Source organism: Prunus persica, chromosome G8 (genome assembly GCF_000346465.2).
Source record: "Prunus persica cultivar Lovell chromosome G8, Prunus_persica_NCBIv2, whole genome shotgun sequence".
In the NCBI taxonomy this organism is placed as follows: domain Eukaryota; kingdom Viridiplantae; phylum Streptophyta; class Magnoliopsida; order Rosales; family Rosaceae; genus Prunus; species Prunus persica.
In genome coordinates, this window is record NC_034016.1 from 18453208 (window position 1) to 18480188 (window position 26981).

The window sequence follows — 26981 nt, forward strand, 5'->3', positions numbered from 1 at the left end:
ATTTTTATTTTCTATTCCACCCTCCATCCCAAACCTATCCCCCCTTGTACCCTTTCAAAGTAGTGTACAAGTGATTTGGAATATATATACATTTTAAAGTAAATTTCACGTATATAATTACCCTTGTGTTTATTGAGGAAAAGGGTGTCGAACAAAAAAGCTCGAGTGCGGAGTTTTATTTTTAATTATTGTAATTCTATTGATAAGAAAAAAGAGTAGCTGTTGGACCCTGGGCCGCGTTTCCTGAACATGAGTTTCTCAACGACCGCAGTTACAGGGAACTCAATATTCCCGCGAAATTCAAATTCAAGACCCAAGAATTCTCAAAACCGGAAAGAAGTCATCTCTCTGTTACAGAAATGCAAACACGTTTATCAGATTCAACCAATACATGCCAAAATCATAAGAAATGCCCAAGGCCAAGACCCATTTGTGATCTTCGAGCTTCTTCGTCTTTGCTCCAACCTCAACTCCATCGACTACGCCAACAAGATTTTCCAGCAAACCAAAACCCCAAACGTCTACCTCTACACGGCCCTCATTGATGGGTTTGTGTCGTCTGGTTGTTACCTTGATGCAATTCGCCTTTACTGTCAAATGGTGAATGAGTTTATTTTGCCGGATAACTATGCCATCACCTCTGTGTTGAAAGCTTGTGGCTTTGGGTTGGCTTTGGAGGAGGGCAGAGAAGTCCATGCCCAGGTTTTGAAGCTTGGGTTGTCAACGAATAGATCAGTAAGGATGAAGCTTACGGGTCTTTATGGGAAGTGCGGTGAATTTGAACGTGCACGGCAGGTTTTCGATGAAATGCCTGAAGGGGATGTCGTTGCTTCATCGATTATGATTACTTCTTATGTTGATTATGGATTGGTTGAGGAGGCAAATGGTGTTTTTAATCGGGTTAGAACAAAGGATACAGTTTGTTGGACTGCAATGATCGATGGGCTGGTTAGGAATGGAGAGATGAATAGGGCTTTGGAGGTGTTTAGGGAGATGCAGAGGAATAATGTGAGGCCTAATGAAGTTACCATTGTTTGTGTTCTATCTGCTTGTTCACAGTTGGGAGCGTTGGAGCTGGGGCGATGGGTTCACTCTTACATGGACAAGTATGGCATTGAATTCAATTACATTGTAGGTGGTGCTCTGATTAATATGTATTCGAGGTGTGGTGATATTGGTGAGGCAGTAGAAGTGTTTGGTAAGATGCAAGAGAGAGATGTCAGTAGTTATAATTCCATGATTGAGGGGCTTGCTATGCATGGGAAGAGCAATGCGGCAGTTGAAATGTTCTGGACAATGATAAAACAAGGGCTTAGGCCAAATAGCATTACTTTTGTTAAAGTATTAAATGCATGTAGCCATGGAGGTTTGTTGGAGTTTGGATTTGAGATATTTCATTCCATGACTACTCGTCACGGCATTCAACCACAGATAGAACACTATGGATGCATGGTTGATCTTCTAGGTCGCTCCGGTCAGCTTGAAGAGGCATATAGTTTCATTACAAAAATGAAAATGGCACCAGATCATATCATGTTGGGAGCTTTGCTAAGTGCTTGTAAAATCCATGGAAATCTCGAATTAGGAGAAAGGGTAGCCGAAATCTTGGTAAATTGTGGCAATGCTGATTCGGGAACTTATGTTCTGCTATCAAATGTATACTCTTCATCAGGTAGGTGGAAAGAGGCTGCACAAGTGAGAGCAGAGATGAAGGAAAGTGGAACTCCAAAGGAGCCTGGTTGTAGTTTGATTGAAGTGAACAATGAGATCCATGAGTTCCTTCTGGGAGACCTCAGGCACCCAAAAAAAGAAGAAATCTACAAAAAGTTAAAAGAGCTAAACGATGAACTAAAATCTGAAGGGTACTTGCCTGCAACAGAGGTGGTTTTGCATGACATTGAGGACAGGGAAAAGGAATGGGCTCTGTTAATACATAGTGAGAGGCTTGCCATATGCTACGGGCTAATCTCTACAAAACCATGTACCACTTTGAGGATTGTGAAAAATTTAAGGGTTTGCAATGACTGCCACTCAATGATCAAGTTGATAGCTAAGATTACCAAGAGAAAGATTGTTGTGAGGGATCGCAATAGATTCCACCATTTTGAGAACGGGGCTTGTTCTTGTGCTGATTATTGGTGAAAGAAAAAGCTTAATACTAACAGCAATATCAAGTAGATATCTTGTTTCGTTACCCTGGAGTTACAAGTTTTCATATTTTTTTTCTTTCTTTTTATGGATACTTGTTTTTTAACTTTGTTGATTGTGCAGAACATTTTAGGTTGGAACAACATTGGGCACCCCTGATAAATAAGAATGACAAATTATTTGGAACAGCATCATAATTTTGTAGCTAAACTCCAACTTCATCAGTGATGTACATGCCAAGCTTGACTTTGCGAACAAAAATAGATGAATCAAGCTTGAACAGCTCGAGAAACGATTCAACATGCTTCAAAAAAGTCTCATTGGACCATAGATTTCACAACTTGAAACAGTGTTTGGACAGGTCGTTGCATCAAAAATGGAAAACATTTCACAAGTAAAGAAGACCATACATATAACATCAAAGATTGATAATTTATCAAAATCTACAAAAACATTATACAACACACAACTTTTGAAGTTCAAAAACCAAATTAGCAGTAGAAAAATGTTTTTGTCTCCTCCAGTATCCTGGCAATTCATTAATTATTGGAGTTTCACAACTAGAAAATTTACTTTGCTTGCTCCCCTCCCTCTATCCTGGATGAACTATTTGGCTAGCATGCCTTCGGCTAGTTCAGAAATATAACATTTATGCTAATGTAAATATAAAAAATCACCTGAAGTAACAAAATCTAGCAAGGACACCACAACAGTCTTCATGACTCTTCTCTTGTTTTGTGTTTCTTTGACTTCTTAATCGAATTGTCACTAATGGCAGAATATGCTTCGCTCCTACTAGGCTCCTGCATAGCAGATTCTCTGTGTTTCTTTGACTTCTTGATTGAATGGTCACTAATGGCAGAATATGCTTCGCTCCTACTAGGCTTTTGCGTAGCAGATTCTCTGTGTTTCTTTGACTTCTTGATATAATGGTCAACTATAGAATATGCTTCGGCACTGGTTCTACTAGGCTCTTGCATAACTGATTCTTCCTCGTTTCCTCTCCTCCTCTTATTACTCCTACAAATTCTTTTCACAGTTACAATGCAGAATCTTTTTTTAAAAAAATCTTTTCAAAATGAACAATATTTTTTTATGAAAACTCTTTCAAGTTATAAGGCCAGTGAAATACCCGTCCGTTAGTGAAACATTTTCCACATGTTTATCCAACCAGAGAATGCTCCCAGTGTGAGCTGGAAGCAAAGAACCAGAAATGCATAATGTTTCCTCATCCACACTGCAAAGATGAATCAATGTCATGAAAGTACATATACACACCAACAATCAAAAGAGGAAAGTTCAGCCACATGTCATAAGTTGACAAAGGTTAGCACTAGACCTCAGAACTAGATAGAAAATCATACGACATCTAGACAAGTGAAGCTTTGGAGTATTTTAGGTAGTACGTCTTGTCCTTTATGTTCACTAATGCTAGATGGACCATATTTTCAGACCACATTATGAGGCAGGTGGGATCAACTTTGGTAGTTGATACATCACCTGCTGTATAATGTTGTTTGCTCGTGTGATCTAAAAATGCAGTCCCTTTTAGCATTAGTGCCACCAAATATCAATTCTCTTATAAATAATAAGAAGGTAATAGTAATCCAAGGTCACCTTTTGACTAATAAGCGTATCATGGTTCCAGCTTTTATTACATGTCGCTTGTGAGATCTGCTAACAAATAAGTCCTTGCCATGTTTCTATGAGAATATTGGCGCACCAGAAGTTAAAATGAATTAATACTGGCAATGTTAAGGATATGAACATTGAAATACAATGATAAAAAAACTCTTACAGTTTTATACTGAAATTCTTCGCGAATATCCTTGTCTGTTATAATAGCAGATGAAAAGCCAAGGATAATGACATGAATTGATTCTTGTCTCACTTTCACTACCTTTCCTTCTGAAGTGATCACATTACGAAACAATCAGCAAAATCAACATTAATGAATACAAATGTGTGTGTATCACTCAATAACAAGATGCATTTTTGCTTAATCACATGATAAACCAATTTTGAACTTAATTGTACATAACATTATTCACAGAAGGGGTAAAAATTGTCCTTACGCTACTGCATGATAAACCAATTTTGAACTTAATTGTACATAACATTATTCACAGAAGGGGTAAAAATTGTCCTTACGCTACTGCATCAGTTAATATAAAGGACAAGACATACTACCTAAAAGCATATCGGGCTTTGGAGAAAAAAGTAACAACTTTGCTTTTAGTCTGACATACAAATAAGGATGCATACTGGGAAGGATATCTGGAACCTTATCTATGTTGAATTCATACGCCAATACGACACCCTGAAATTTTTCATTGAACCTGTATGGGAAACCAGAGAAAGAAAATCAAATACATTGCACTCTCAAAGGCTCTTAACTATGATTATCATAATACATAAAACAAGTGAAACAGAATATTATTCCAACAAGGGCCACAAACGGGACAGAAATGGAACAGCCCACTGATGAATTTGGAGGATTACAATTAAAAAACAAATCTGAAAAATAGAAACTTCAATTCCTCAACTCTGAAAAATTAGCTCTCAAAATAACTTTTCTGTTGCAAGGAGGGGACCAAACAAACGCATAAACTGTGGGAACATTCAGAAAATTAAAATTACAAAAAAAAGGGCAAAAATTTATGCTTCTCTTCGAAATTCCGAATAGCTTATAGCTATTCTGCAAACATGTTCTCCAAATGCTCATTTTTTTATCTTCAGGAAATTTGACTCAACTGCCTCAGCCAGCACAAAAAGCAAGAACCTTTATGAGCAATCATCAAGTGGGCAACATTGAAACCAATCGTATAAACAAGATCAAGCTTACCAAGCCCCAGAAATACAAAAATAAATAAATAAATAAAGGGTTACTGAGAACGTACCTTAAAAGCAGAGAGCTAAGCTCGCGTAGGACTGCTTTGCGGACATTGTTACTCCTTGATGGATGTAGTTGGACTTGCAAGTTGACGTCTGAAACATTCAGCCCATCCATTACGCGCTCAAAACGAACCGGAGCTAGGGTTTTTCTTCTTCACTATGGCAGAGCTTAAAACCCTAGCAAACTCTGTGAAACATTCTCAGGTTCTCTTTCCGAGGAACCTTGATTGCTTATTCGCCGTTCTTCAAAGTTTCAACCTTTATTTGGGTTGGGCCGTAAACGGGCCAAAACTTGCCTATCATATACAAACTGGGCCATAACTCATAATTAGAATGTGGGTCCCACCCATATTAAATCAGAGCGTAGAATTGTGTCTTAGGATCAAGATAAGAAATTAATATCTCAAAACGTCCTTAAAGTTTACGAAACTATCAGATTGCATCCTTAATTATTTTTTTTTGTCATTCGTAGTCCTCAAGATCAGTATATGTGATCATAAATTGTCTATGCCGTTAAGTTTCATTTCCGTTAGTTTGCTGACATGACATATATATATCACCAAACATCCTTGAGGTTCCCGCACCTATCACAAATGGTCCCTGTGAAAATTTTTTTTTTTCAATTTAAAACTCATAACATTTTGGTTTTCATTTTTAAGTTTTATGAATTTTAAATTATTTTTAAAAAAAATTCATTAGTTTGTTGATGTGGCATATATGTGGAGCCCACTTCTTCAAAAATATAATGTAGCGCGTATTTAAAATACAAAAAATATATTTTTTAATTTAAAAAAGAAAGCCAAAATTTTATGAATTTTAAATTAAAAAATTAAAAAATTTCGCAAAGACCATTTGTGATAGGTGCATGAACCTTAAGAATGTTTTGTGATATATATATATATACCACGTCAGCAAACTAACGGAGTTTTTTTGACTAAACCTAACGGCAAGGACCATTTGTGATCACATATACTAATCTTGAGGACCATAAATGACACAAAAAAATATTAAAGATGCAATATGATAGTTTCGTAAACCTTATGGATGTTTTGTGATATTAAACCTTGTGATTATGCAAATTGCATTGCATCAAAATTACATTTTTCAAAAGCATTTAACTATTTTTTTTGACTGAATAAATTTGAGTAATCTATGTCATTCATATGTCTTTTGTTCCGTTTATTACTTCATCTCTCTCTTCCTTTCTTTTTGCCTTTAGAAATAAAAAATAAAACTCTCCTAACACATTTTCCTGCAATTTCACATAACTAAAAAACACACAGACACTCATATGTATAAATTGCTGGGCGAATGCAAATATATGTGAAATTTGGAATACATGCATGGAAATCATTTCTTCTGAATATAGTAATTTGGGGTAGCAATTCTTTTTTCCAATGGTAGTATTGTTGTCAAGAGTTACTTGGTATAAATAGCAAAACCTTGAGTATGGAATGTAAAGTTTGCTTGCTGCTCTGCTCTTTGAATATGGAATGTAGCACATAGGCGTTTCATTGATGTTTCAACTTCTGAATTTTATGCAACATTATACATTTATGTTTATAGCACATATTCTGAATGTGTGGGATGAGAGATATAAGAAAATTGGTGAGCTATATGCAAAGCTTCACTGTGAGAATTGACATAAACCCGGACATGGTTAACTGAGAATGTAAAAGAGATAAAATCCGAGGATGAAGAGCAGCTATAACAGTGTTAGTTATAGCATATCTTTTTTTTCTGTTTCATAATAGTTATTGTTTTTTACAGTTCCTTCCTTGTACAGCTTGATAGTTTGTGAGAATCAACTAGGTTAAAATGATTCCCAATTGTCAAAGATGTCACAATGTGAGCACTATGGTCTTATGATCTAGCATAACTGCATTAGAGATGATGCTTGGAATTGCCTCTAGATAACCAAAAGTGCTTTTTGACATTATTTAGAAAAAAGAGAGAGTCTAAAAGTGCTTATAAGTTATAAAAATACTTGGAAGTGTTTTCTAAACTAGAATTATGGTCATCCAAAGTCGAATTAAGCTTCACATGCAGCTCCTTCTGTAAATTTAGATTTTGTTTTTTTTTGTTCCACCAGTGCCTTAAGGCCTAATCCTTTGCAATATTTTCACCCAAAAAAAGGGTATGTGTTCTTATTTCCAGTCATTTTACTTTTGTGAACAATTTTTTGGTATATTAGATGAAATCCAACTAATAACCTATTTTGAAGTTCCTAACCATATTTCGCTAATGTTTTTGGTGAAATAGGCATATACAATGTTTCTATTACAACAAGAACAATGCCGATATCATAGTAGGATGATGTTATTTTATCAATCTTTTATCATAAAATTACAAATAAAAATTAACATGATTAATAATTCAGATACACAATTTTACAATATCTGTAAACATTTAACTTACTGACACTACCGATAAAACATTTCTCCGAGCTTTTATAAACCCATTTATGGGCAAGAATTTTGTCAATCACGTAGTCATGACTATTTTTCTTGAACGTCTGCGTCAACTTTATAGGTTAAGGACATTGATGTTTTGAAAAAGAAAAAAAAAATTGAAACAAACCCCACCCTTTCTCCATGTCTTTCATCTCTCTCACACCCACCCAAAATCTCAAAAAAACTTTAAAACCAACCCCAAAATAAAGGCAACAAAAGCAAAGCATCTTCCTTTTGGGCCCTTCCCTCTTCTTTCCTTCTCTCCCCCAAGAACCAACATAAAACCCTGCAAGCAACAACTGAGCAACAAAATAAAAGGAAATTCATAAACCCAACAAGCAACATTACAATTTCAAAGCCATGGAAGAGTATAGCACACAATCTCTCTCTCTCTCTCTCTCTCTCTCTCTCTCTCTCTCTCTCATATTTCAAATTCAAGCTTTCATCTGCAAATTAACCTCTAAGCTGAAAAATTGATCATCTTTTGTTGTTTCTTCTCTTAATTTCCAGATCTGATGGCTACCCAAAAGAGTGTTACACCCAAGACGGCCGGAGAGTGATGTCATCTTCATCCACCACAAGCGTCCACGTCACGGCTCTAGACGGCCTGGTCAACGTCAACTCACTATTCACCATCGCAGTCTTCGTGGGTCTGTCTCTGACAACACCAGGACAGAGAAGCCTCGAGGGCAAGACAGCCTGCGACGCCGGAACCGGCGTAGCCAAGAAGCTCCTGGTCTTTGAGGTTGTCTCCTTCAGCTTCTTCCTCTTCTCTTCTCTGGTGGCGCAGGGCCTCAAGCTGGCAATCAACTTGCTCAACAGCAAGGATGTCGACGAGGCCTTCCGGGCCCACATCAATCTCAAAGTCTTGAGATTTGGGATGATGGGTTCGGCCTTCGGGTCGGTGATGGGCTGTGTGTTTTTGGTGCTGTCAATGGTGGATGTGATTCAGATCAGGTTGGGGATGTTATCTTGTGGAAGCAAATCTGCTGTGCATTCTGTTGCGGCTCTTGTCGTTTTGGTTTCCACGGCTCTTTTGGTCTATATTTCGACTGCTGTTTATGCTTTTCTTCATTAGCTGAAGCCCAATTATATATATATGTTTCTTGTTCAGTATCATATTTTGTATAATTGTCTCTCTGGGTTTTGTCAATTGGTCTTTGTTTTGTCTCATTTTGTTTACAAGAGACGGTTTTGACTGGCCTTTGTTTGAAACCTCTGTTTTGGTTGGAAGAGAAATCTGCAAAAGATGGTATCTTTTAGCTGCTTCTTTTGAGTACTCAGCTGATTAATGTTGGTTGGATATCTGGGTTATGGTCGGTTTCTAGAATTGCTTTGTTAATGTTGGCTGGCAGAAGCTGCAATTTCACTCAAATTAGCTGCTGATGCAATGTTGTTTAAGTTTGTCAGACACCATCACATGATTTTCCTGCCCTTTTGTGGTTTTTGGTGTCTTTTTCTTTCTGTGTTCGTTTGTGCTTGGTTTTTCACTCTGTTCTCCCTGCATTCTATCTTCAAGCCCAAAAAACAGAAAAAAAGGATGACAATCTCGGGAGAGTGGCATTATTAAGTTGGATTTCTGTTGCAGAAAGGAGGTTTTTTTGGGTTTACATATGATATTGGCTTTAGTTGCATTTGAGACCCTTATTTTTTGTTTCCTTAACGTTTCTACCAACATTGGACTCGAACCAGGGTCTCATGGCGTCCCCCGGTCAATAGTTTGCTTTGTCTCCATATAACTCGTGCTTGACTTGAGACTTGATGAGCCTCATTGAAAAAAGCAAAAAAGAAGAGCATATTCTGATCTCATTTTATATTTTCAAGTCCTTTCCCCCGTCTCCCTTCTTTTGATCACATCAGTGATCAGAGCCAACTAGGGGGAGAAAAACTTTCATTTACGGGATATCACTGTTTTGCCATACCCATTCAATTACGTTCCACAATGCGTAATAAGGATTTTACATGGTGACAAATGATTGGATGAAGATAACAAAATAGTGCTAACCTCGTGACATGCAAGTTTTTCTCAGCTAGATGATCTCATCCTCTTAGCTTTCTGGAATAGAAATGTATTGAAAGCCCTCAGGGCCCCCACCAAATGGTGATTGATAATAGCCCTGAAAATACACTTTGGCAAGCACCCTGGTCGATTGAGACAGAAAAGAAAAACAGGAGTAGGTGTAAATTGATCTCTCTGAAATTTTCCAACTTGGGCTTGTGTGGCTTTTGGATGGAAACTCAGTTATGGAGTGTACAAATGATACTGTTCCTCCATTCCCGCCGTGTGTTTTCTAGGACCAAAGCATATAACTTGGAGAAAGTTGAAATAAGCCGTTACGCTTTAGAGGCACAAAACCTATAAGCAAAGAAACAAGTTGTTTACACGTAAATCCAAGAAGTACTAAACAAGGATTAGCAAAATGGGATTTGCAAGCTCAGATATTGCAACTTGATGGGTCCAGGCTGGCCAGCCCCTACATATCCGAAACACAAATTCCCCAAAATTATGAACAATACTTGATACAATCAAATGTTGTTCATAATTTTGGGGTCATATTAGAAATTAACAACTCCGAGCTCTCCTTCTGGTAGTGCATAATGATGGCATGGCGAAAAAGAGTGAAAGTAACACGCTATACCAAATGAAACTGAAGAAAAACAAGAGGGGTACGCTAGTTTACAGAGTTAGAACATCTTGCTAATTATAGGTATGCTATTTTTACAACTACAGGCTAATTCAGAAAAGAAAGAAAAGAAACTACCGGGTTATTCAGTATATGCTCAACCTAAAACTGAGATTTACAGTCCTGAATACAAGCAACACACGTGAAAGGAATTGTACAAAAATGGTCAGCTGAACAAATAGAACAGCCTTTAACTGTTTGAGGGTGCCACCCTCTTCGATTCAATTTCTTTCACGCTTTGGACTATACCGTCAATGTTTCTTGAGAGGTGATTTGAATGTTCTTCCATCTCTCTCAAAACCATATCAAGTTGTTCTTGATAGGCTGCAGATCTCTTCCGCTCACGTTGTAACTCAGCCGTCAACTCCCGAATTTTCACATCTTTTTCATCCTGGAACATACCCACAAGAAGAAAAAATAAGAAAACAAACAGATAATGCATGGTAAACATTGATTGTCAGTGAAAATATTATGGTAACAGAATGCAAAGAACTCTTCCCATGCCGTCATAAACATACATCAAGTAGCTGCTAGATGGCTTTACTAAGCAGTGATCAACTATATGAAGTGCTCGCTTTAACCATTATAAACTAGAGCACAATACCAAAAGATACAATTATAAACTTGAACTGACCAGAATACAGACACCCACTATAATAGATCACAGAAACGGATTAGAGAAGCAAATATGGCACATGAAGGGACCTGTACAAATTCTAATAAAGGTTACTACTAGAGTTGAGTGGGGAGCTATTTCTTTATATATATTTTTTATAATTACCTGAGTAAGTTTAAGTTTTAGATTGAATATCAAAATTGATTTTAACAATTTGGAGGTGAAGAAGCATGAGTTGTCTAGTATCTGAACTATAAACTTAGAACAATGAAACAATAGAAACTACAACATAGAGTAACCTTTTTAAGCAAGAGGCATCTGCTAACCTCATCCAATTAACCAAAATTACTAATATCATGTAAGCCACATAACAATAGTAACTTTCCAACTTGTAAGAACTCCAAAACACTTCCAGGCAACAGACTGCAGCAAATCTCAGGTTCTTTAGATGATACTAGAACATGAGATGCACTTCCAAATCTATAGAGTAACATCACAGATACTAGATAATCCACTAACTTAAGCCACACAAATCACAATGCATCTCAAATGTCACCAAATAAACCTGTAAACTACAGTTCAGCAACTCACAAATGCAGATTAGATAAAATAAGGCGACATAGACAAATAGAATTTGAACGAGAGAAATCTTATCGAGTACTCACTGGTGTTTGAGATAGAAGCACAGTGCGACGACCATTTGCAGGTGTAACCACCAGTGGATGGTTATGCTCCTTTACAAATCTTGTTACTATCCATTTTCCCGATTTTTCTTTCTTTACCACTATCATTGCTTTACACCCTTCTCTGGTGATTGCGCGAGGCTTCCTATTCTCACTTCTTTTGGGTCTTGTCTTACGAAATCCCTCTTTATTACACACAAGCCTACGCCAAACTACCTTACCATCACGCATGGATCTTCGGAACGCATCAACACGCATGATGAACCCCAAGTGTGTTGCATATGCGTCATAGAACACTTTGGCAGCCTCTTCAGATTCGAACTCCATACCCACATATGGTTCCATATCCGAATTCCCCTCAGATGTGACTGCATCTTTTCCATTGGAACTCTCTATCACATCCTCATCCTTGCTCATAGAAGATTGTTCATCCACTGCCAAATAGACATCGTTCTAAGAGTCAATCTAAGGTTCAATTTTCAGGAACTCAAGCAAGACAGAGACTTTGAGGGTGAAAATGAACTCTCATACCAAAGCGAGTTCAATGCATAATTAATCGTGTAAAGTCTCACATTATAATGTTACAGAAACGAGTAAACTAGTTTCTGAATTTTCAGGAACTACTTCCGTGGAAACTCATTTTACGAATGTAACGAGTCAAATGACATCTGTTGAATACCACAACTATATCTAATCCAACCACTTGAAATAGCAAACAAATTATTCCAAAGCAAGCTCATTTATAAAGAATTCGACTTTATACACAAATAAGCTCAAAATCAATTGTCAACGAAATTGAACTGAACATGTTTTGAATGCTGGGTACATAGTTTGGTTGTGTTTGGCTGCTCAGAAAACACAAGAGAATAGTCATATCAGAGTGGAAATGTGACAAGCAGCTAAAATTGGGGTTGCTGAATTTTAAGTTGCCCAACTCATCGTTTTAAATCATTTCTCAGCAGCCAAAGAGAGTGGAAATTCCAAAATAGAAAACAGAAGAATCTAAGCTTTAAACCAAGTGCAGATTAATGAATGTTTAGACAAATTAAGAGTGAAAGAAAAGGACTAACTCACTTGTTTTAAGAGAGAGATCCTGACCCAGTAGTTTGCTTAGCTTCCACAATAGAGAGAGAGAGAGAGAGAGAGAGAGAGAGAGAGAGAAGAAGAAGAAAAAAAAGGTCGTTCCTTTTTCCCTGTTCTTTCTTAGGAGGTGGCGGTTGAAAACGTTTCAGGGAGGTATCGGAGCTCAGAGTCCAGAGGGGGTGTGGCAGGCAGATAGAGAATAATGATCCTCTACGGCGAAGAACAGCGTCCCTCTGTACGGATTACTGTTTTTCCTTTCTTAATTTTTTTTAAAAAATTCTTTCTAATAATCTATATTATCTATATCCTTTGTGTTAGAAATATAAGTTAAATAGCCTTTCTCTTTGACAAAAATAGAAACCCCTCTTTTATCAATTATTATCTAATTAAACGTGAGTTAGGTTAGTTAATTAAAGTATGATATTTTCTTTTTCTTTTTTTATTTAATAAAAATAAGAAAAGAGATTCAAATTTAAGTGCAAAGAAAAGCGACGAACTCACTGCTCCGACTAACTTCCTTAATCCACTTTTGCTTTGTTGGACATTAAAAATAGTTTAGAATATTGTTTTCTTTAAATTTTTTAAAAAAAAATACTGTGAGCCCAGCCCAATTCAGAACCTTCTAAACTGTATAACCCTGACCACTTAAAAAAAGCTATAAGAGGCAGGCATATCATAGCGAAAAGGGAGCTTGACTTGCAGATGAGAGATTTTTGGTTCGAATCTCTACGACATCATAGTTGCGTGTGAGAAATTCTAAAGCCAAAACAAAAAAATAAAAAATAAAAAATAAAAAAGAAGAAGAAAAGAAATCGATTTCACTACTCACTTACATTTGAGCAGTCTCTATCTTCGTCTCGATCAGTCCATGAAAGCCAGAAGAAGATCTTCAGCTTCCGATATCAGTCCGAAGCACTTCGATTATTTTTTAATTAAAGTAAGTTCCTTTCTTCTTTTCTCTCACCCCCGCTCTACCAGCCTTTCAACTCCAATTTTTCCTTCTATTTTTTTTTAAATTTTTTTATAATTATAACCAATCTATATGTTCTTACCTCTTGTTCCCTCCAAATGCTTCTAACTACTCGAAAATACTTGCAAAGTTGTTTAATTTTTCTGAGAAATATAGGTCATGCAATCCATTCATTGACGAGAAAGTGTGGGAAAGTGGAAAAACTTTGTTTTTAGATTCTCAGATCTCCGGTTATTTCATAGATAACATTCAACTGAGCATTCTAGAACTATTTGTGGAAATAGCAGCTTGTTGCTCAAATTTGTGTTTTGGAGTTTGTTTCTTTGTATTGTTTTGAGCTATTGGTCCAAGAATTTTTCTTGTGGATATTAACATTGGGTTATTGGTCCAATTTCATGAAGGCTTTACCTTTTGAGTTAAACTAGTACTTCTCCTTTTAGCAAGACGAAAATTCTCCATGAGAAAATGACCCAAGTATTAGAAAAGTAATTTCATGATATTGTTTGAAAGTAATGTGGTGTGTAGATTTCTTTAGTTCAGTTGAGCTCTTTATGGAGTATTAAGTGTGTTAGATTCGTTTTAATAACAAATTACGCATATAATACACCCGTAAAGATGTTTATGGATTCTCTTACTTGATTTATGACAGTGGATTTGGAAAGGGAAGCCGGGGCAGTAGATGAGTCTGTTGAAATGGCCATAGTTGCTTCAGAAGGTCCAATTCCGGAACCTTATGTGGGTATGGAATTCGATTCTGAAGATGCCGCCAGGAAATACTATACTGATTATGCCAGACAGGTCGGATTTGTCGTTCGTGTTATGCAGCGTCGTCGATCAGGCATTGATGGGAGAACTCTTGCCCGTCGGCTTGGGTGTAACAAACAAGGGTTTTCTCCTAACCAGAAGGGGAAATTTGGACCTGAGAAAAAGCCTAGACCTAGTGCACGAGAGGGTTGCAATGCAACAATCTTGGTGAAGATGGAAAAATCTGGAAAATGGGTTGTTACAAGGTTTGTAAAGGATCATAATCATCCTCTGGTTGTTACTGCCAGTGGTTTTAGCACAGCGGTGAGCTTATTTAAAATATTTAATTGCTTCAACAATCTTCTCCTTTATTCATCATATCTTATTGAATTTTCAAGATCATTGTTTTTTGCTTTTGATTTTTGCCCCTTCTTTGCCACATCAAAGCCTGGTTCCCTCATATTAAGGTGTATCATAAGTTGTTGAATGAACTACTGATTGAACAAGTTTCAAGCAGAAAAAGGGGAATGAGTTTGGAAGATTTCTAGTGATGTTCACGAATGACGTTCACGAATAACCTTAGAATTATGTGAAAGTGGTCTCATGACCAAGCAAGTATAGTTTAGGAAGCCTTTTCCCAACTAAAACCTTGAATTCAATAGTTGAAACCTAAAAGTGCGGGATATCAAAACTTCGCGTTTTTTTTTTTTTTGGTTTCGCTTATGATTATTAATTTTCAATAGGTGTGATATACTTTGAATTAGTTCAGTTTCTGCAGATGAGTTATTTGCTTATTGATAATTGCAGGGTGATAAGGATAGGAAAATTGAGGAACTTATGATGGAGTTGGAGCGTCAAGATCAGCTATGTGCAGGTTATAGAGAAAAACTTCTCAGTTTTATGAATAACGTTGAAGCAGAAACGGAAGAACTGTCGGAAAAGATACAAGTTATAGTTGACAATGTGAGAAAAGTTGAATCTGAAGTGCAAAAACATTCTCGTCGTAGATAGCCTTGCAAGTTAACACCAGGATTTATTTGCCACTTATTTGCATTCAGCTCCATCCAAGAATGTACAGTTTTTATTAGAATCAGTTTCTTTTATGACAGATAGGAAAGTCCTTTTTTCACAAATAGAAAATTCCTTTTTTTCTTAGTTTGACCTCAAGCTTTAATTGTTTCATTAGATTGAACGAAAGGTTCATGACTCTTTTATCATAATTGCAGCTTCAGTATCATACTCTCTGTATCTGCAATATTCAAAAATTCCTTTTTCACCACATGATTGTTAATATTGCAGTGATGTTGAATTAGAAAGTAGGATAAATTTCTGTTCAATACTAATAGGCTTAAGGGTGTAAGTTCAGGGTGCTAAATTAAAATTAACACTAGAAAATATATCTTTTTGAATGGACATATCGATTTCTGGATTGAAAAGAAAAGAAACAATTAGTAAATTAAAAATAAGTGTAGGAACAAGGCCAAAAGGGCCACCCTGGCCAATGGGAGGACAAAGCAATTGTTTGCCTTAGGGGTATTGCATTCACTAAGTTATTCATGTTCAATTCAAGACATTTTCTGAGATTGCTTGTGGTATAAATGGGCCAAGCTCACTCATCTATACAGTATGTTAATCTGTCAAAATACTCTCAAAAGGAGAAACATTAGTTGAATCCATCCTCATACCACTAATATGCACAGAGCCATACTTCTTTCTTCAATTGTCGTCCAGTTCATTTTGTGGAAGTCTTTCAACTTCAGTCTCAAATTCTCTTACATCGTTAACGACTCCGCTAACTTTCATGGATATCAGTTCTGTTTGCTCCTCAACGTTATCCAGCAATGTAAGTAGTAGCCCATGATATAGTTCACATAACTGATCTTCACGCTCCAGCTCCATAGTGAGTTGCTCAATCTTCATATCCCTTTCATCCTAAGAATGTATATTTGAAAACAAAACAGATTCAGAGGTTAAAGGCAAATGCAGTTTCACAATCATGTACCTATGTGCACTTTTAGATCCTGTGTCAAACTCTATTTCCTAATAGCAGAAATAAAACTCAAGTCAAGAGATTCATCATCTTAAAAGTAAAACAGAAAGAAAAAAACTCCTATCCTGATCAATTATGATCCAATTCCGAGGGCCGTCGAAAACTAGGTCTGTGAAACTCCATTGCATGGAAAAGTTTGCCTGTAAAATTTGCTTCTCCTTGAAAACCTCAGGGGCCTCGTTTCTAGAGCAGCTAGTGAATTACATTGACGGCAACCATGATACTTATAGCAGGGATGAGGAATCTAAAGCACTTATCCTGATTAAAAAGTACATAAACCATGATTTTTTGATATTTTGAAATTTTCGTTTCAGCACCACAGTAAATAAGCAAAGTTCAATCAATCATGTTTCTCCTCCTGCTTTAGAAGTTCCATGAGAGTAATGAGCATAGAGTAACGAGAACTAACTCAAAACTTCACATAAAAGTTTCCAGTAATAGTTACTTCTTGAAAATAGATTAGATAAAACTTACCATAGAAATCCCAGAAGAAACTATAAGCGGATGAGTATGGTCCTTAACAACTCTTGTAACAACCCATTTTCCAGATTTATTAACTTTGACCAGCATCATTGCTTTACAACCTTCTCTTGTGCTAGGTCGTGGTCTCCGAACTGGCCGGACTTGATCTCTAGGTTTTACATAACGCCCTTGCTTATTGCAGGAGAGCCTACGGGAAAGAATTCTCTTGTCAACATCTGATCGCCGACACTGATCTATACGCATGATGAACCCTACATGCCTTGCATATTCACTATAAAAATCCTTGGCAGCATCTTCAGAGTCAAATTCCATACCAACATATGGTTCTGCAACTGCATTCAAGTCCCTTTCGGCAGAAGTTTCAGGTGCTCCAGCTGCCACATTCATATTCAGTATCACACATCACCACAATCATTATATTCGACAAACATAATCTCTCTCTCTCTCTCTCTCTCTCTCTCTCTCTCTCTCTCTCTCAACATACTAGAAAATTGCATCTATTGATTTTCCTCCTACAGTTTCCTCATGAACCACACTGCTGAAAACTAAATACTTGAAGTAGAAAAAAGTTTTTGAGAAGTCTGAAAGAATTTGTTTCATTGTTGTATTTGAAGTTCATATACATCAGGTGAGGTTGGAATCACTACGAAGGTTCCTAAACATTGTAATCACAGAAATTGAAGCCAAGCTCATGGCTAACATATTACAGGCAATCGTTCCAGCACAATGTTTCTGATCTCTTTCTCTCTCTGAGTATCAGGTCACTAAAAAAATGGGTCATACAAAGTCTCCTCTACACCCAATCAAAGAATACACAGCAAAAAAAAAAAAGCTTTTTTATTTCACCATAATCGAGTTAAAAAGTTCACATCTTTCGATTTTAAAGAGCTTTTGGTTTACTTTTGTTTTGGGGGTTTCAGAAGTTTCTCTACACTCCAAGTACAAAAAAGGTAAAACCCAGAATAGATTTCTATATAACAAGATTGAAATTTCTTTCAGAATGCTCTGCAACCAAACACAAACAAGGCAACATGAATTTTGGCCACTGGATGGAAAAAAAACCAATACTAATTTACTTGACGGAAGAAAGCTAGCAGTGTACTTACTGGGTTTCGGGTCGGTACTTAGCAAATCAAGCCAAGGTCTTGGTCTTCCGTTCTCCATTTCACGTTTCACAAACGGGCTCAGCAAAGCTCACAGCTTCCACCTTCACTGCGCATCACCCACATCCAATTTCAAAGAATTACTCAAAAGCCAACGTCGTATGACATCCAACGACATCATTGTACTAGTCGTTTTGTAACTGTGGCACTGTATTGGACTAACTTGTTCAGTCCAAGCCCAACTCTCATAAGTCGACGCTACAATTCTACGCTAAAGGGTCTTAATTTTTCCGTTTGTTTCCACTTTCCATAGAAAATGAATGAAAGTGGTAAAGATTGAATTTTGGTGCTTCTCACCCGCCAATTTGTTGAGAATCTTATGTCAGGTATGGATTTCTCTTGCGGATTATATTTTTCATGCATTCTTGGTTTCCAAATTGAGATTAGATTGGGGTGCAATTTTAAAAAAAGTTCCAATTTTTCCGAATGATTTTATCTGGATTTTCAATTTTCTGATATATACTTCGTGGGTGTATTTGTTTTCGTAATATAAGACTAGATTGGGTAGTTTTCTTAAAAAGAAACTACAAAATTGAGTAATTTTGGTGGCCTTGCTGCTTGCAGAGTTGTTGTGATGAATGTAGAGGTTGTGTGAATTGTTCTGTTGTACAAGGAACAATGGAAAGCAAGGCTAACAATATATCATTCGATTCGGATGAGAGCGAAAGGTGTTTGGAATTTGAAAGCTGTGATGAGCATTTATTGATTGATGATGATAAGCTTCCAAAGGACATTGATTTATGCTCACTTGAAGTTGATAAGATCATACAACAGCCTAATGCAAGCTTGCCTTTGATGGGCAATGCTGTAGAGCCATACATTGGAATGGGGTTCAAGTCTAGAGACGATGCTCGAGACTTTTATATTGCTTATGGCAGGCATTCTGGGTTTACAGTAAGGATTCATCACAACCGGCGTTCGAGGATGAATAACATGGTTATTGGCCAAGATTTTGTTTGTTCTAGAGAGGGTTTTCGGGATAAGAAATATGTATGCAGGGAAGATAGAGTTCTTCCTCCACCACCTGTCACCAGAGAAGGCTGTGCTGCAATGCTGAGGGTAGCTTTAAGAGATGGGGAGAAGTGGGTGGTTACCAAGTTTGTAAAAGAACATAATCACACATTAATGGCTCCAAGTAAAGTTCCATGGCGAGGATTTGGGAAAAACTTAATTAGTGAGGTATGTTTCTAATCGTCTATGATGAGATAGGAGGTTTTGTGGCATTTATGAAGTTAAGTTGAATGGTGACAGATTCTGCAATATTTTCCTTTCTGACTAATGACCTAAATCTAAGGCAGTGCCTAAGCTTGAATTCAATAACGTAGCTGCTGCTTGGAGAACAAAATAAAAGCCCAGAGTAACAATATGTTGTGTACAATATTTCAAAATTATGACTGCTAAAGCAATTTTCTGTCATATCCAATTTCATAAAATAGTCAAAGTATAGAAGGAAATTTTTGAAATGCCATTTTACCTGGCTTTTATTAACTAGCTGCTGTTGACGGACCCGTATTTGTTTCATAGAAGTTGATGAGACAATGCTTCCCTGCCTAATGCATTGTGTTCCTTTTAATTTGATTTTGATAATGTATGTTTACCCTTATTCCTCGCAGGATGAGAAGGATCAGAAAATTAGGGATCTTACAATTGAACTTAGCAATGAGAGACAGCGATGTAAACGCCGATGTGCAGCTTATCAGGAACAAATAAGTATGCTTTTGAAAGATATCCAAGAGCATAGTGATCACTTGTCAACAAGAGTTCAAGATATAGTAAGGAACATTAGGGAACTTGAGAATGAGCGTTGTGTAGATTCATAACAATAATGCCATTTGTACATTTTTCCCTTTTGAGGCTTAATACAGATGCCACTAATTTTAACATTAATTTGTTTCAGCCAATCGGATATTGAGTTAGATAAACACCAGACGATATTGGTGTCCATTTTGTCAAGTATTTATGCTTCAGTATATCTGAATTGTTTATCATTCGTGAGAGGTAACCATTGCTCAGTTTTTTCTTTTTTTGGTTTCCTTAAGATGCTCCATTTTAGGAGCAAAAGCCCTTCTTAAGGCTCCATTTTAGCACAAAAGAAATTCACCAAAGCAACCAAATATTACATTTAACCAGAAACTAACAAGTATCTGACAATCGAATGGTGATCATAAACAATTTACACGTGTCTCAATTTCTTTTTTTCTTTAAAAGTGAAGCAGCGCGCAGAAATATCCTATCAACCTCATCAAAATTTGGCAAGTCAGCATCTTCGTTCACTGATTTAGCCTTCTTTGAGTCCATGGATATTTGACGCAGGTGATCCTCAAAATCTTCAGGTTCTCCATCACTTTCAACTGGAAACTTTTCAAACTCTTCCAAATACAAGGGTCGCTCTGCCTTCTCCTCAGTCTCCTTGTCAGAGTCAGTCTCAAAAATATCTGATAAATGTTCGGAGTCCGAAGGCATTTCTGAATCCGTTACAAGGTCATCTTCAGAGCATCCCCTGCTTCGACCGATTATTTCTTTCAGCTTATCTGAAGGCTCCAGCTTGAAATTTGAGGAGCTCCTGGAGTCTACACTATCAATGTCAGTTTCTTGGGTTTCTTCAATAGCATCTGTTTCAATTTCAGGTTTCCTTTTAGCCTGTGCTCGAAGCAGATCAAGATCCTGTTCGAGTTTTGGAATATATTTCCTTACAGCCCGAAGGCCATCCTTATACTTCGATTTATCCAAAGCCTGTCGGGGGGGAGCAGTAAACAGAAGGGAAAAAATGAGAACCAATAATGATGGACAAAATTTCAAGTACATGATCAGGGGCTCCAGTTTTAATTCCAACATCTGTCAAAAGTCTAACCATATGGCATTCATGCACATCTCTGTATACTTTTTATGCCCTTTCTTTACTAATGAGGTCCTTTAGGTACCAAAAAATGGATGCCTAATGCAACTGATCAACCATAGTTCACAAGGAAAAATTGTTTCCAGGGCATGAGGAAGCATTGTCGTACTTATCATGCATTGATTTAAAATGTTTTACAAAAGGAGCAATTGTGGTAGTTACTGTATGGAAAATTGATTTCAAATATGCAGTTAAAAAGCATAACCCCTTAACAGGCAGTGTCAGAAATTCCGACGGTTAATTCTAAATTTCCATGCATAAAAGAAATAAAAACATGGAGCAGAGAAGAACCTTCTTCCTAGAGAGAGTGACCCTAGGTGACATAATCTCTGTCGGTGGCTGAGAATAGTTCTTCCCTCTGTACATAATTATTGTGTATTCTTCATGAATGCCGAGCACAATCCCTCCAGTTAATCTTGCCAGCTCAGAAGCAATCTCCTTAACCTCCTCAGGTGAGAATGTCTTGACCACCACTTGCAGAGTTTGATGTTTCTTCCAATGCAAGTGCATGTTCAGAATCACACCCTGGTATATTCCCCGTCTTCCAACGGGCACATAATTCTTGCACTTGAGACCCATCTTCAAAAAGAAGAAGTGTTCCTCTGGTGTCAATATTTCTGGATCATGGTTTGTCTCTGATGTCTCCGAGGGCTCAATCTTCTTAAGAGCTTCAACAAGCCTTTCCTCTTTCCTTTGAGCCTACGAAACAGCAACCACATACTCTCTAACGTAAGACTGCATTCTCTAACACTTGGTGTCCAATTGGGTTACTTGTGCCATGGAAAATGGGTTGAAAGATATGCCAAAAACAATAAAAACTGTAATAAAAAAGTGGCATTTACATCAAAACCCAACACAATTCTTAGCGTATAGAATTTTACCTTTCTCAACTTGTGGAGAATTTTTTCCTCCGCAGTCATTCTCTTAAAATCCTTCTTCTTCTTCCACCTGAAGAACTTGAGCCACCTAACGACTGCTCTTTTCCCCTTGAGCTTTTTCCTCTTCACTGTAGCACTGCCAGTGTCCTTAGCAACTGTGCCTTCTTTCGAATTTCCCAATGGCTCCGCAGCTTTGTGCTCTGCGTTAACACAAGGAGCTGAATGAACCCATCGATGGCCCTCCAATGGAAACCTTGTAATACCAACCAAGTCCCAAACAGCAGGCTTTTGAACAAACACCTTGCATACAACATCACCCAAGCTACTCCACCGTGAGGTCGTGATATGAAATGCTATTTATCTCAATGTATATTTCACAAAAAGCTCCATACTTTATGAGATTTGAGAAAGATGGGTACCTGGGTTTCTCAATATTGAGCCGATTATGAGATTTGAGAAGACGCAGTGAACGGAAGACGCTCGTCCGCGCCAGTTTCTGCATTGGGCCTGAGATGCACGCACTTCTCTGTTTTGGAGAATCCAAAAGAACACGACTTTAGGTCATTTCGAATTTGCCCCTTTCAAAAATCAGAGGGTTTGGAAGCTTTTTAGTAGTGATAAAATTCAATTGAATTAAATTGCTTCAAGTGCGTCTTCTTCAGGCTTATTTCTATTGAACCCCGGTTTGGAACGATGAAGAAGCGGCAGCGTAAGCAGGAAACGGTGACGTTTCGAAGTTGGCCTGGCTGTCCTGTTGTGATTACCAACCGTAACAGGGTTAATATTGTCAAAACAGGAAAAACTGTAATACTAATGTTCGCCTCATTCATCCGGTTTCTTGGAAGAAAGATAAAACGTAACCTTTTTTTCCCCTCTTTCCTGAGTTTGGCTTATGTACATGGACGTCTGATTTATAAAGATTAAAATGTTGATTTGCAATCCATTTGTCAATATCATTGTCGTCAGCATTGGTAAAATATCGATTGCACATTAATAATTCGATCTTTAATTAAAAACCGTACACGCATCTTTTGATCACTTTAACAACTATAGTGAGCATCATAAGATGAAGGATGAGGCATGAGATGGTCACCATTAACCCCACAATATTTCACCAGAATTGCATTCGACTTCATTTTGATTTTTCGGTTGGCTAAAGATGAGCTAACACCCCAAAAGACCAACATCACCTTTTAAAGATGAAAATTGATGAAAGATAGAGTCACATTGGGAAAATTGTAATGCCAAAATCTAGGAGAAGAGAGATGATGTCCCAAAATATGCTTCCCAAAACCCATGTTGTTTTTGTCAAGTTAGAGTGTCAACTTCTCCCTAACAACAAATAAGACCTTGAATGAATGTCTCAAAATGAGGGGGAGAGGAGAAGATCCCAAAAACAGGGACTTCAAGTTCTTAAAACCACTCAATATTTGATTTTTGGCATGATTTTGTTGTTGCAAATGCAATAACTCTAAAGAGATTTCTTATCTGAATGCTTAGCTGTGATTGTTTAATGCAAACACATGTTCTAAGCTCGATGCAATTTCAGTTTGTAAAATCAGATATTATCTCTGAAAGAAAAAAACTAAAGACTTTCACAACGATAAATAAAAAATATATATATACAACGATATTACTTGTTCCCCCTTGAAGGCGTCCTACTATATATTTCTGATCATATCAAACACATTACAAAGAAACTAACTAAAAATATGAAAATCACCAGAAGGAGAAAAAAAAAAAACTAGAAATGATGGTAAAAACCCACAAAGAAACAAAAGGATTTTGCGTTCTTTTAACATGAGATTTCACAAGAGTACACAAGCAAATAGGCTGCTCTTATGAAATCAAGTTGAACCTAAAGCAGCAAATCCACCACCTTTCATCATCTGCTTAAATTCCTTGTAATTAACCCTCCCATCTCCATCAACATCCACCTTCTTTATCATTATCTTGCAATCCTCCAATGTCCTCCCCTGCTTCAGCCCCAAAGATGACAAAACTGACCTCAACTCATCCACTGTAATGAACCCATCTCCATTTTGATCAAACACGTTGAATGCTTCCCTCATGTCCTCCTCTTCATCCCTCTCGTCCATGATCGTCTGGTACAAGGCCCCGAATTCGTCGATATCCACGAACCCATCTCCGTTCACGTCGATTTTTTCGATAATCTGGATCAAGTCCTTGTCAGGAATGTAGATCCCCAGGTTCTCTAAAGAGTCCCTGAGCTCCTTCTTGGTGATCTTCCCGTCTCCGTTTCGATCAAACATCTGAAAAACTCGTTTTACCTCTGCCCTGTTGTCCATCAAACTGTCAGAAATTGAGAAACTAATCTGATCAGAGGTTGAGCAATTGAGCAACAGCAACAAAACCCAGATGACCAAATGTGACGCTCTCAAGGAAAAGTTGAGGCTTTGATGAAGATTGTGGAGATTTGAAAGAAGGGTTGCAACGAGATATGGAAAACCCTGAAGCGATATGGTTGAGAAAGTCGGCTATTACTAAACTGACAACGGGTGGTGGAAGTTGTTTGGAGTTGTTGAGGAAAATGGAGGTGAAAAAACGATAAGGGCCAAAAAGTTTCTCTCAGGGAGAACCAGAAACCATCCAACACGTTTGAGCGTTGGTTTTGTGGATTTATTCCGTTGTTTGGTTGAAAAACGCGGGTTTGTACCGAAAAACATAACCGCTTCAAAGTAAACCCGCGTTTTTGCGGCATTGCGTGTATTGGATTGGTCACGCATTCTGATCTGACCGTTAAAAGTGGCGCCGTATTTTCTCAAATTAGGAGTCGGCTTTTGGTCTTGAAGACCCAAGTTTGGGTGGGCCCAAAATATTACATCCGAGCGTCGGATAATTTTCTAGAACTTGCTTGTCCTTTTCGTTTCTGTTGCTTGATGTTTAAGACTCGTAATAATGGTAAGAATTTAGACTCAAATTATGAGTACAGATTAGTAACATAGTGATTGGAGGATGTTCTTGTCACATTTTACTTATCATATTTCTAACCACTTCTCGTCATTCATGATTTAAACCGCATTTTATTGACAAGATAATTCACTCTTAACCACTCGCTAACTACATCATTTTGAACTTTCTGTCTACATTTATAACCATATTTATAAATAAATTAACACCAGATTATACACCATGTATTTTATGTAATTCCAGTAAGAAAAAACGCATGATATAAGATAAGATTATACATGCCCCATATTACTTTTGGATCATGTAGTTTGTTGGTTTTAACACATTACTTTTGGATCATGTAGTTTGTTGGTTTTAACACTTTGATTCTTCTTATTTAAATTTTGTCAATTTTATAGTGTTAGTTTCATCCAAATTTCGACCCAAAATAGTTGCAATTCAAGTATGATAAAACACAATTTGGAGCTCTTCCCATTCACTTTAGGCACAATTTTGGGGATTAGGGTTTCATCCTACATGGACTCCAGTGGTAAAACAAGCAAATTACAAGGACTGAAGTAATCTGGAGCTCTTCCCATTCACTCTGATTGTGTAATCTATTTGAAGATTAAGATGTCTCTTGGTAATTTGCTTTGCTGTTTTATTGTGCTTGTTTTATGTTTTCACAACTTCAATTCAAAGACTGTCAAATGCTTCATCCCAAAATGGTTGCAATTCAGTCCCTTCATTTGGGTATGAAAAGCTTCAACTTCAACATTGGGTTCGCTAGCTCTAAATAAGAACAATCTAGAAAAGCACCCAGTATTTGCACCATTGGATCTGAAAACTTGAAAAAAGAAAGACCCAAAAGCTGGAAATAGGTTGCAATGGCACGGAAAAATTCAGAATGTAATCCAACCATGTGCCCATAAGACCAATCAAAATGAAAAGACCAGATGGGCGAGTAGCTGGATATTCTAGTAAACTAGAATTCCATCAATATTGCAAACGAAGAAATTGCCTCAAAACATCGAAAGATTTGGGACAGAGTGCGTTTGCTTAACCCTAGCTGAAAAATATTCTATTTAGCAAAACCTATCAGAAACCAAAAACAAAGGGGACAAGAAATTAGAGGAAAAGGGTGTGCCGGTAGTAAAAGGGCCTGAAGGATCAGGAGGAGGTCAAATTCAGGCGAGTGCTACCGACGAATTGAATTTTGCAAGATTTGTAATTCATTTGGCTGGGTCGTTTGAATCAACACCCAGTCAAGAAGCTGAACTTGCTTAGACAAAAGATAAAATTCAAAAACAAAAACAGAAGATTTAAAGTTTGGATGGGAAGCTGAAGCGCCAAGAAGAAGAAGAAGAAGAAGAAGCGGCACAGCCATCGGTACCTTCAGATGATTGAGATGCCATTCATTCTCGTATTTATATAGAAAATTGGCAGACTAGGGTTTTGTGTGGTGTCGTGTCGGGCAAATAGTATAGCCGCCCGGCTATACTATTTATTTTTAAAAAATTTGAAAACCCGAGACAATTCTATTTTTATTAATAAATAAATAAAAAAGACACAAGTATAGCCGGGCGGCTATACTATTTATAAATATATTAAAAACATACCCGCCTAGCGACTAGATGCCATGTGTCAGAACACGTATAGCCGCCCGGCTATACTCTCCCTAAAAACAAAAAGCGGCCCGCCTCGCAAGCATAGCCGAACGCTATACTATTTTTTAAAAACCGTGGTATAGCCGCTCGGCTATACTGTTTAAATATAATATGTTTAACAGGTATAGCTCAGCCTTTATATAATATTTTAATATAACTTATTTAATTTAATTAATATATGTTATTTTTATTCAATAATATGTGAAAATTATGTGTATAATACGTGAATTTTGTATCTATTATTGAAAATTTTATATTTTCTATTCTGTCAATTGTTCATTCAATGTGCTTGCCAATTTGGTGAAGAGATTATTTTTTCCAATTATTATGGGGCGAGAAGAGATGGAGAGGTCTTTTCCTAACTCTAATCTGAACTGCAGATTGTAGTTTGCACCCTATTAAAATTTTTTGAGCTTTACTTCGTATCAGCTGCTGAAGAATTTTACATTGATCATTAAATTCTGAATCGAAAATTCTTTTAAGTTCTTTGTTGATGATGATGATGATGATGAAGATTCAGGAAGCAGAAGAATTCAGATGGCAAAAGAAGGGCACCTTACTAGTCACTCACTGCTACCCTTCTTCTGTCCCCGTTTCGTTAATGGCTACTGGAGAAGATATGAGGATCACATCCTCCAAGCACTAGATTCATCACTCA

At 37.2% G+C, this 26981-nt stretch overlaps 9 protein-coding genes across 14 annotated transcripts; 4 read left to right on the forward strand and 5 right to left on the reverse strand.

The window, feature by feature from the left end:
- Positions 158 to 2194, forward strand: LOC109950691 (putative pentatricopeptide repeat-containing protein At5g59200, chloroplastic). Its single transcript, XM_020570580.1, has one exon. The coding sequence runs from the start codon at positions 250 to 252 to the stop codon at positions 2140 to 2142; it is 1893 nt and encodes a 630-aa protein (XP_020426169.1). The 5' UTR covers positions 158 to 249; the 3' UTR covers positions 2143 to 2194.
- Positions 2453 to 5287, reverse strand: LOC18766905. 5 transcript variants are annotated; one of them, XM_020570583.1, is made up of 6 exons: positions 5049 to 5287; positions 4414 to 4487; positions 3947 to 4056; positions 3766 to 3851; positions 3281 to 3385; positions 2453 to 3177 (listed from the first exon to the last, which is right to left on the reverse strand). In XM_020570583.1, exons 1-6 carry the CDS (start codon positions 5156 to 5158, stop codon positions 2865 to 2867), a joined length of 798 nt encoding a protein of 265 aa, XP_020426172.1. In that variant the 5' UTR covers positions 5159 to 5287; the 3' UTR covers positions 2453 to 2864. The 5 variants fall into 5 exon arrangements, 4 of the variants coding, with proteins under 4 accessions (XP_020426172.1, XP_020426170.1, XP_020426171.1 ...); XM_020570581.1 differs by having other exon boundaries at positions 4339 to 4487; positions 5049 to 5286; XM_020570582.1 differs by having other exon boundaries at positions 2453 to 3168; positions 4339 to 4487; positions 5049 to 5284.
- On the forward strand, positions 7404 to 8882 carry LOC18767371. The gene is made up of 2 exons (XM_007201255.2): positions 7404 to 7864; positions 8007 to 8882. The coding sequence occupies exons 1-2, from the start codon at positions 7857 to 7859 to the stop codon at positions 8572 to 8574; spliced, it is 576 nt and encodes a 191-aa protein (XP_007201317.1). The 5' UTR covers positions 7404 to 7856; the 3' UTR covers positions 8575 to 8882.
- LOC18767319 (protein FAR1-RELATED SEQUENCE 7) lies at positions 10120 to 12901 on the reverse strand. Its single transcript, XM_007200393.2, has 3 exons — positions 12554 to 12901; positions 11462 to 11913; positions 10120 to 10571 (listed from the first exon to the last, which is right to left on the reverse strand). Coding segments are annotated over exons 1-3 (654 nt in total). The 5' UTR covers positions 12555 to 12901; the 3' UTR covers positions 10120 to 10370.
- Positions 13287 to 15524, forward strand: LOC18766681 (protein FAR1-RELATED SEQUENCE 5). Its single transcript, XM_007201516.2, has 3 exons — positions 13287 to 13499; positions 14182 to 14600; positions 15084 to 15524. Coding segments are annotated over exons 1-3 (624 nt in total). The 5' UTR covers positions 13287 to 13498; the 3' UTR covers positions 15288 to 15524.
- On the reverse strand, positions 15698 to 18059 carry LOC18766483 (protein FAR1-RELATED SEQUENCE 1). Its single transcript, XM_007199437.2, has 3 exons — positions 17916 to 18059; positions 16801 to 17183; positions 15698 to 16208 (listed from the first exon to the last, which is right to left on the reverse strand). The coding sequence occupies exons 1-3, from the start codon at positions 17971 to 17973 to the stop codon at positions 15993 to 15995; spliced, it is 657 nt and encodes a 218-aa protein (XP_007199499.2). The 5' UTR covers positions 17974 to 18059; the 3' UTR covers positions 15698 to 15992.
- On the forward strand, positions 18150 to 19957 carry LOC18767027 (protein FAR1-RELATED SEQUENCE 5). Its single transcript, XM_007199008.2, has 3 exons — positions 18150 to 18298; positions 18537 to 19151; positions 19586 to 19957. Exons 1-3 carry the CDS (start codon positions 18233 to 18235, stop codon positions 19790 to 19792), a joined length of 888 nt encoding a protein of 295 aa, XP_007199070.2. The 5' UTR covers positions 18150 to 18232; the 3' UTR covers positions 19793 to 19957.
- LOC18766270 (uncharacterized CRM domain-containing protein At3g25440, chloroplastic) lies at positions 20052 to 22544 on the reverse strand. 2 transcript variants are annotated; one of them, XM_020570481.1, is made up of 4 exons: positions 22166 to 22544; positions 21750 to 22068; positions 21160 to 21567; positions 20052 to 20705 (listed from the first exon to the last, which is right to left on the reverse strand). In XM_020570481.1, exons 1-4 carry the CDS (start codon positions 22246 to 22248, stop codon positions 20157 to 20159), a joined length of 1359 nt encoding a protein of 452 aa, XP_020426070.1. In that variant the 5' UTR covers positions 22249 to 22544; the 3' UTR covers positions 20052 to 20156. The 2 variants fall into 2 exon arrangements, with proteins under 2 accessions (XP_020426070.1, XP_007201262.1); XM_007201200.2 differs by having other exon boundaries at positions 21750 to 22046; positions 22166 to 22256.
- Positions 23344 to 24399, reverse strand: LOC109950531 (calmodulin-like protein 3). The gene has a single exon (XM_020569527.1). It carries the CDS (start codon positions 24053 to 24055, stop codon positions 23594 to 23596), a length of 462 nt encoding a protein of 153 aa, XP_020425116.1. The 5' UTR covers positions 24056 to 24399; the 3' UTR covers positions 23344 to 23593.

Excerpts from the sequence above, each read along its gene's own strand:
- LOC18766270 (XM_020570481.1), bottom strand. The coding sequence starts at position 22,248 with ATGCAGAAACTGGCGCGGACGAGCGTCTTCCGTTCACTGCGTCTTCTC. Across the intron at positions 22,069-22,165 it reads CTCAATATTGAGAAACCCAG|CTTGGGTGATGTTGTATGCA; the intron begins GTACCCATCTTT and ends ACGGTGGAGTAG. Across the intron at positions 21,568-21,749 it reads TTCTCCACAAGTTGAGAAAG|GCTCAAAGGAAAGAGGAAAG; the intron begins GTAAAATTCTAT and ends GCTGTTTCGTAG.
- LOC18767319 (XM_007200393.2), bottom strand. Across the intron at positions 10,572-11,461 it reads TGCTTCTATCTCAAACACCA|GATGAAAAAGATGTGAAAAT; the intron begins GTGAGTACTCGA and ends GGTATGTTCCAG.
- LOC109950691 (XM_020570580.1), top strand. The coding sequence starts at position 250 with ATGAGTTTCTCAACGACCGCAGTTACAGGGAACTCAATATTCCCGCGA.
- LOC18767027 (XM_007199008.2), top strand. The coding sequence starts at position 18,233 with ATGAAAGTGGTAAAGATTGAATTTTGGTGCTTCTCACCCGCCAATTTG. Across the intron at positions 18,299-18,536 it reads TGTTGAGAATCTTATGTCAG|AGTTGTTGTGATGAATGTAG; the intron begins GTATGGATTTCT and ends TGCTGCTTGCAG. Across the intron at positions 19,152-19,585 it reads GGAAAAACTTAATTAGTGAG|GATGAGAAGGATCAGAAAAT; the intron begins GTATGTTTCTAA and ends TATTCCTCGCAG.
- LOC18766681 (XM_007201516.2), top strand. Across the intron at positions 14,601-15,083 it reads CCAGTGGTTTTAGCACAGCG|GGTGATAAGGATAGGAAAAT; the intron begins GTGAGCTTATTT and ends TGATAATTGCAG.
- LOC18766905 (XM_020570581.1), bottom strand. The coding sequence starts at position 5,158 with ATGGATGGGCTGAATGTTTCAGACGTCAACTTGCAAGTCCAACTACAT. Across the intron at positions 4,488-5,048 it reads CTTAGCTCTCTGCTTTTAAG|GTTCAATGAAAAATTTCAGG; the intron begins GTACGTTCTCAG and ends TTTCCCATACAG. Across the intron at positions 3,178-3,280 it reads AATGTTTCACTAACGGACGG|AATTTGTAGGAGTAATAAGA; the intron begins GTATTTCACTGG and ends AACTGTGAAAAG.
- LOC18766483 (XM_007199437.2), bottom strand. The coding sequence starts at position 17,973 with ATGGAGAACGGAAGACCAAGACCTTGGCTTGATTTGCTAAGTACCGAC. Across the intron at positions 17,184-17,915 it reads AAGTACCGACCCGAAACCCA|CTGGAGCACCTGAAACTTCT; the intron begins GTAAGTACACTG and ends TGAATGTGGCAG. Across the intron at positions 16,209-16,800 it reads TTTCTTCTGGGATTTCTATG|GATGAAAGGGATATGAAGAT; the intron begins GTAAGTTTTATC and ends ATACATTCTTAG.
- LOC109950531 (XM_020569527.1), bottom strand. The coding sequence starts at position 24,055 with ATGGACAACAGGGCAGAGGTAAAACGAGTTTTTCAGATGTTTGATCGA.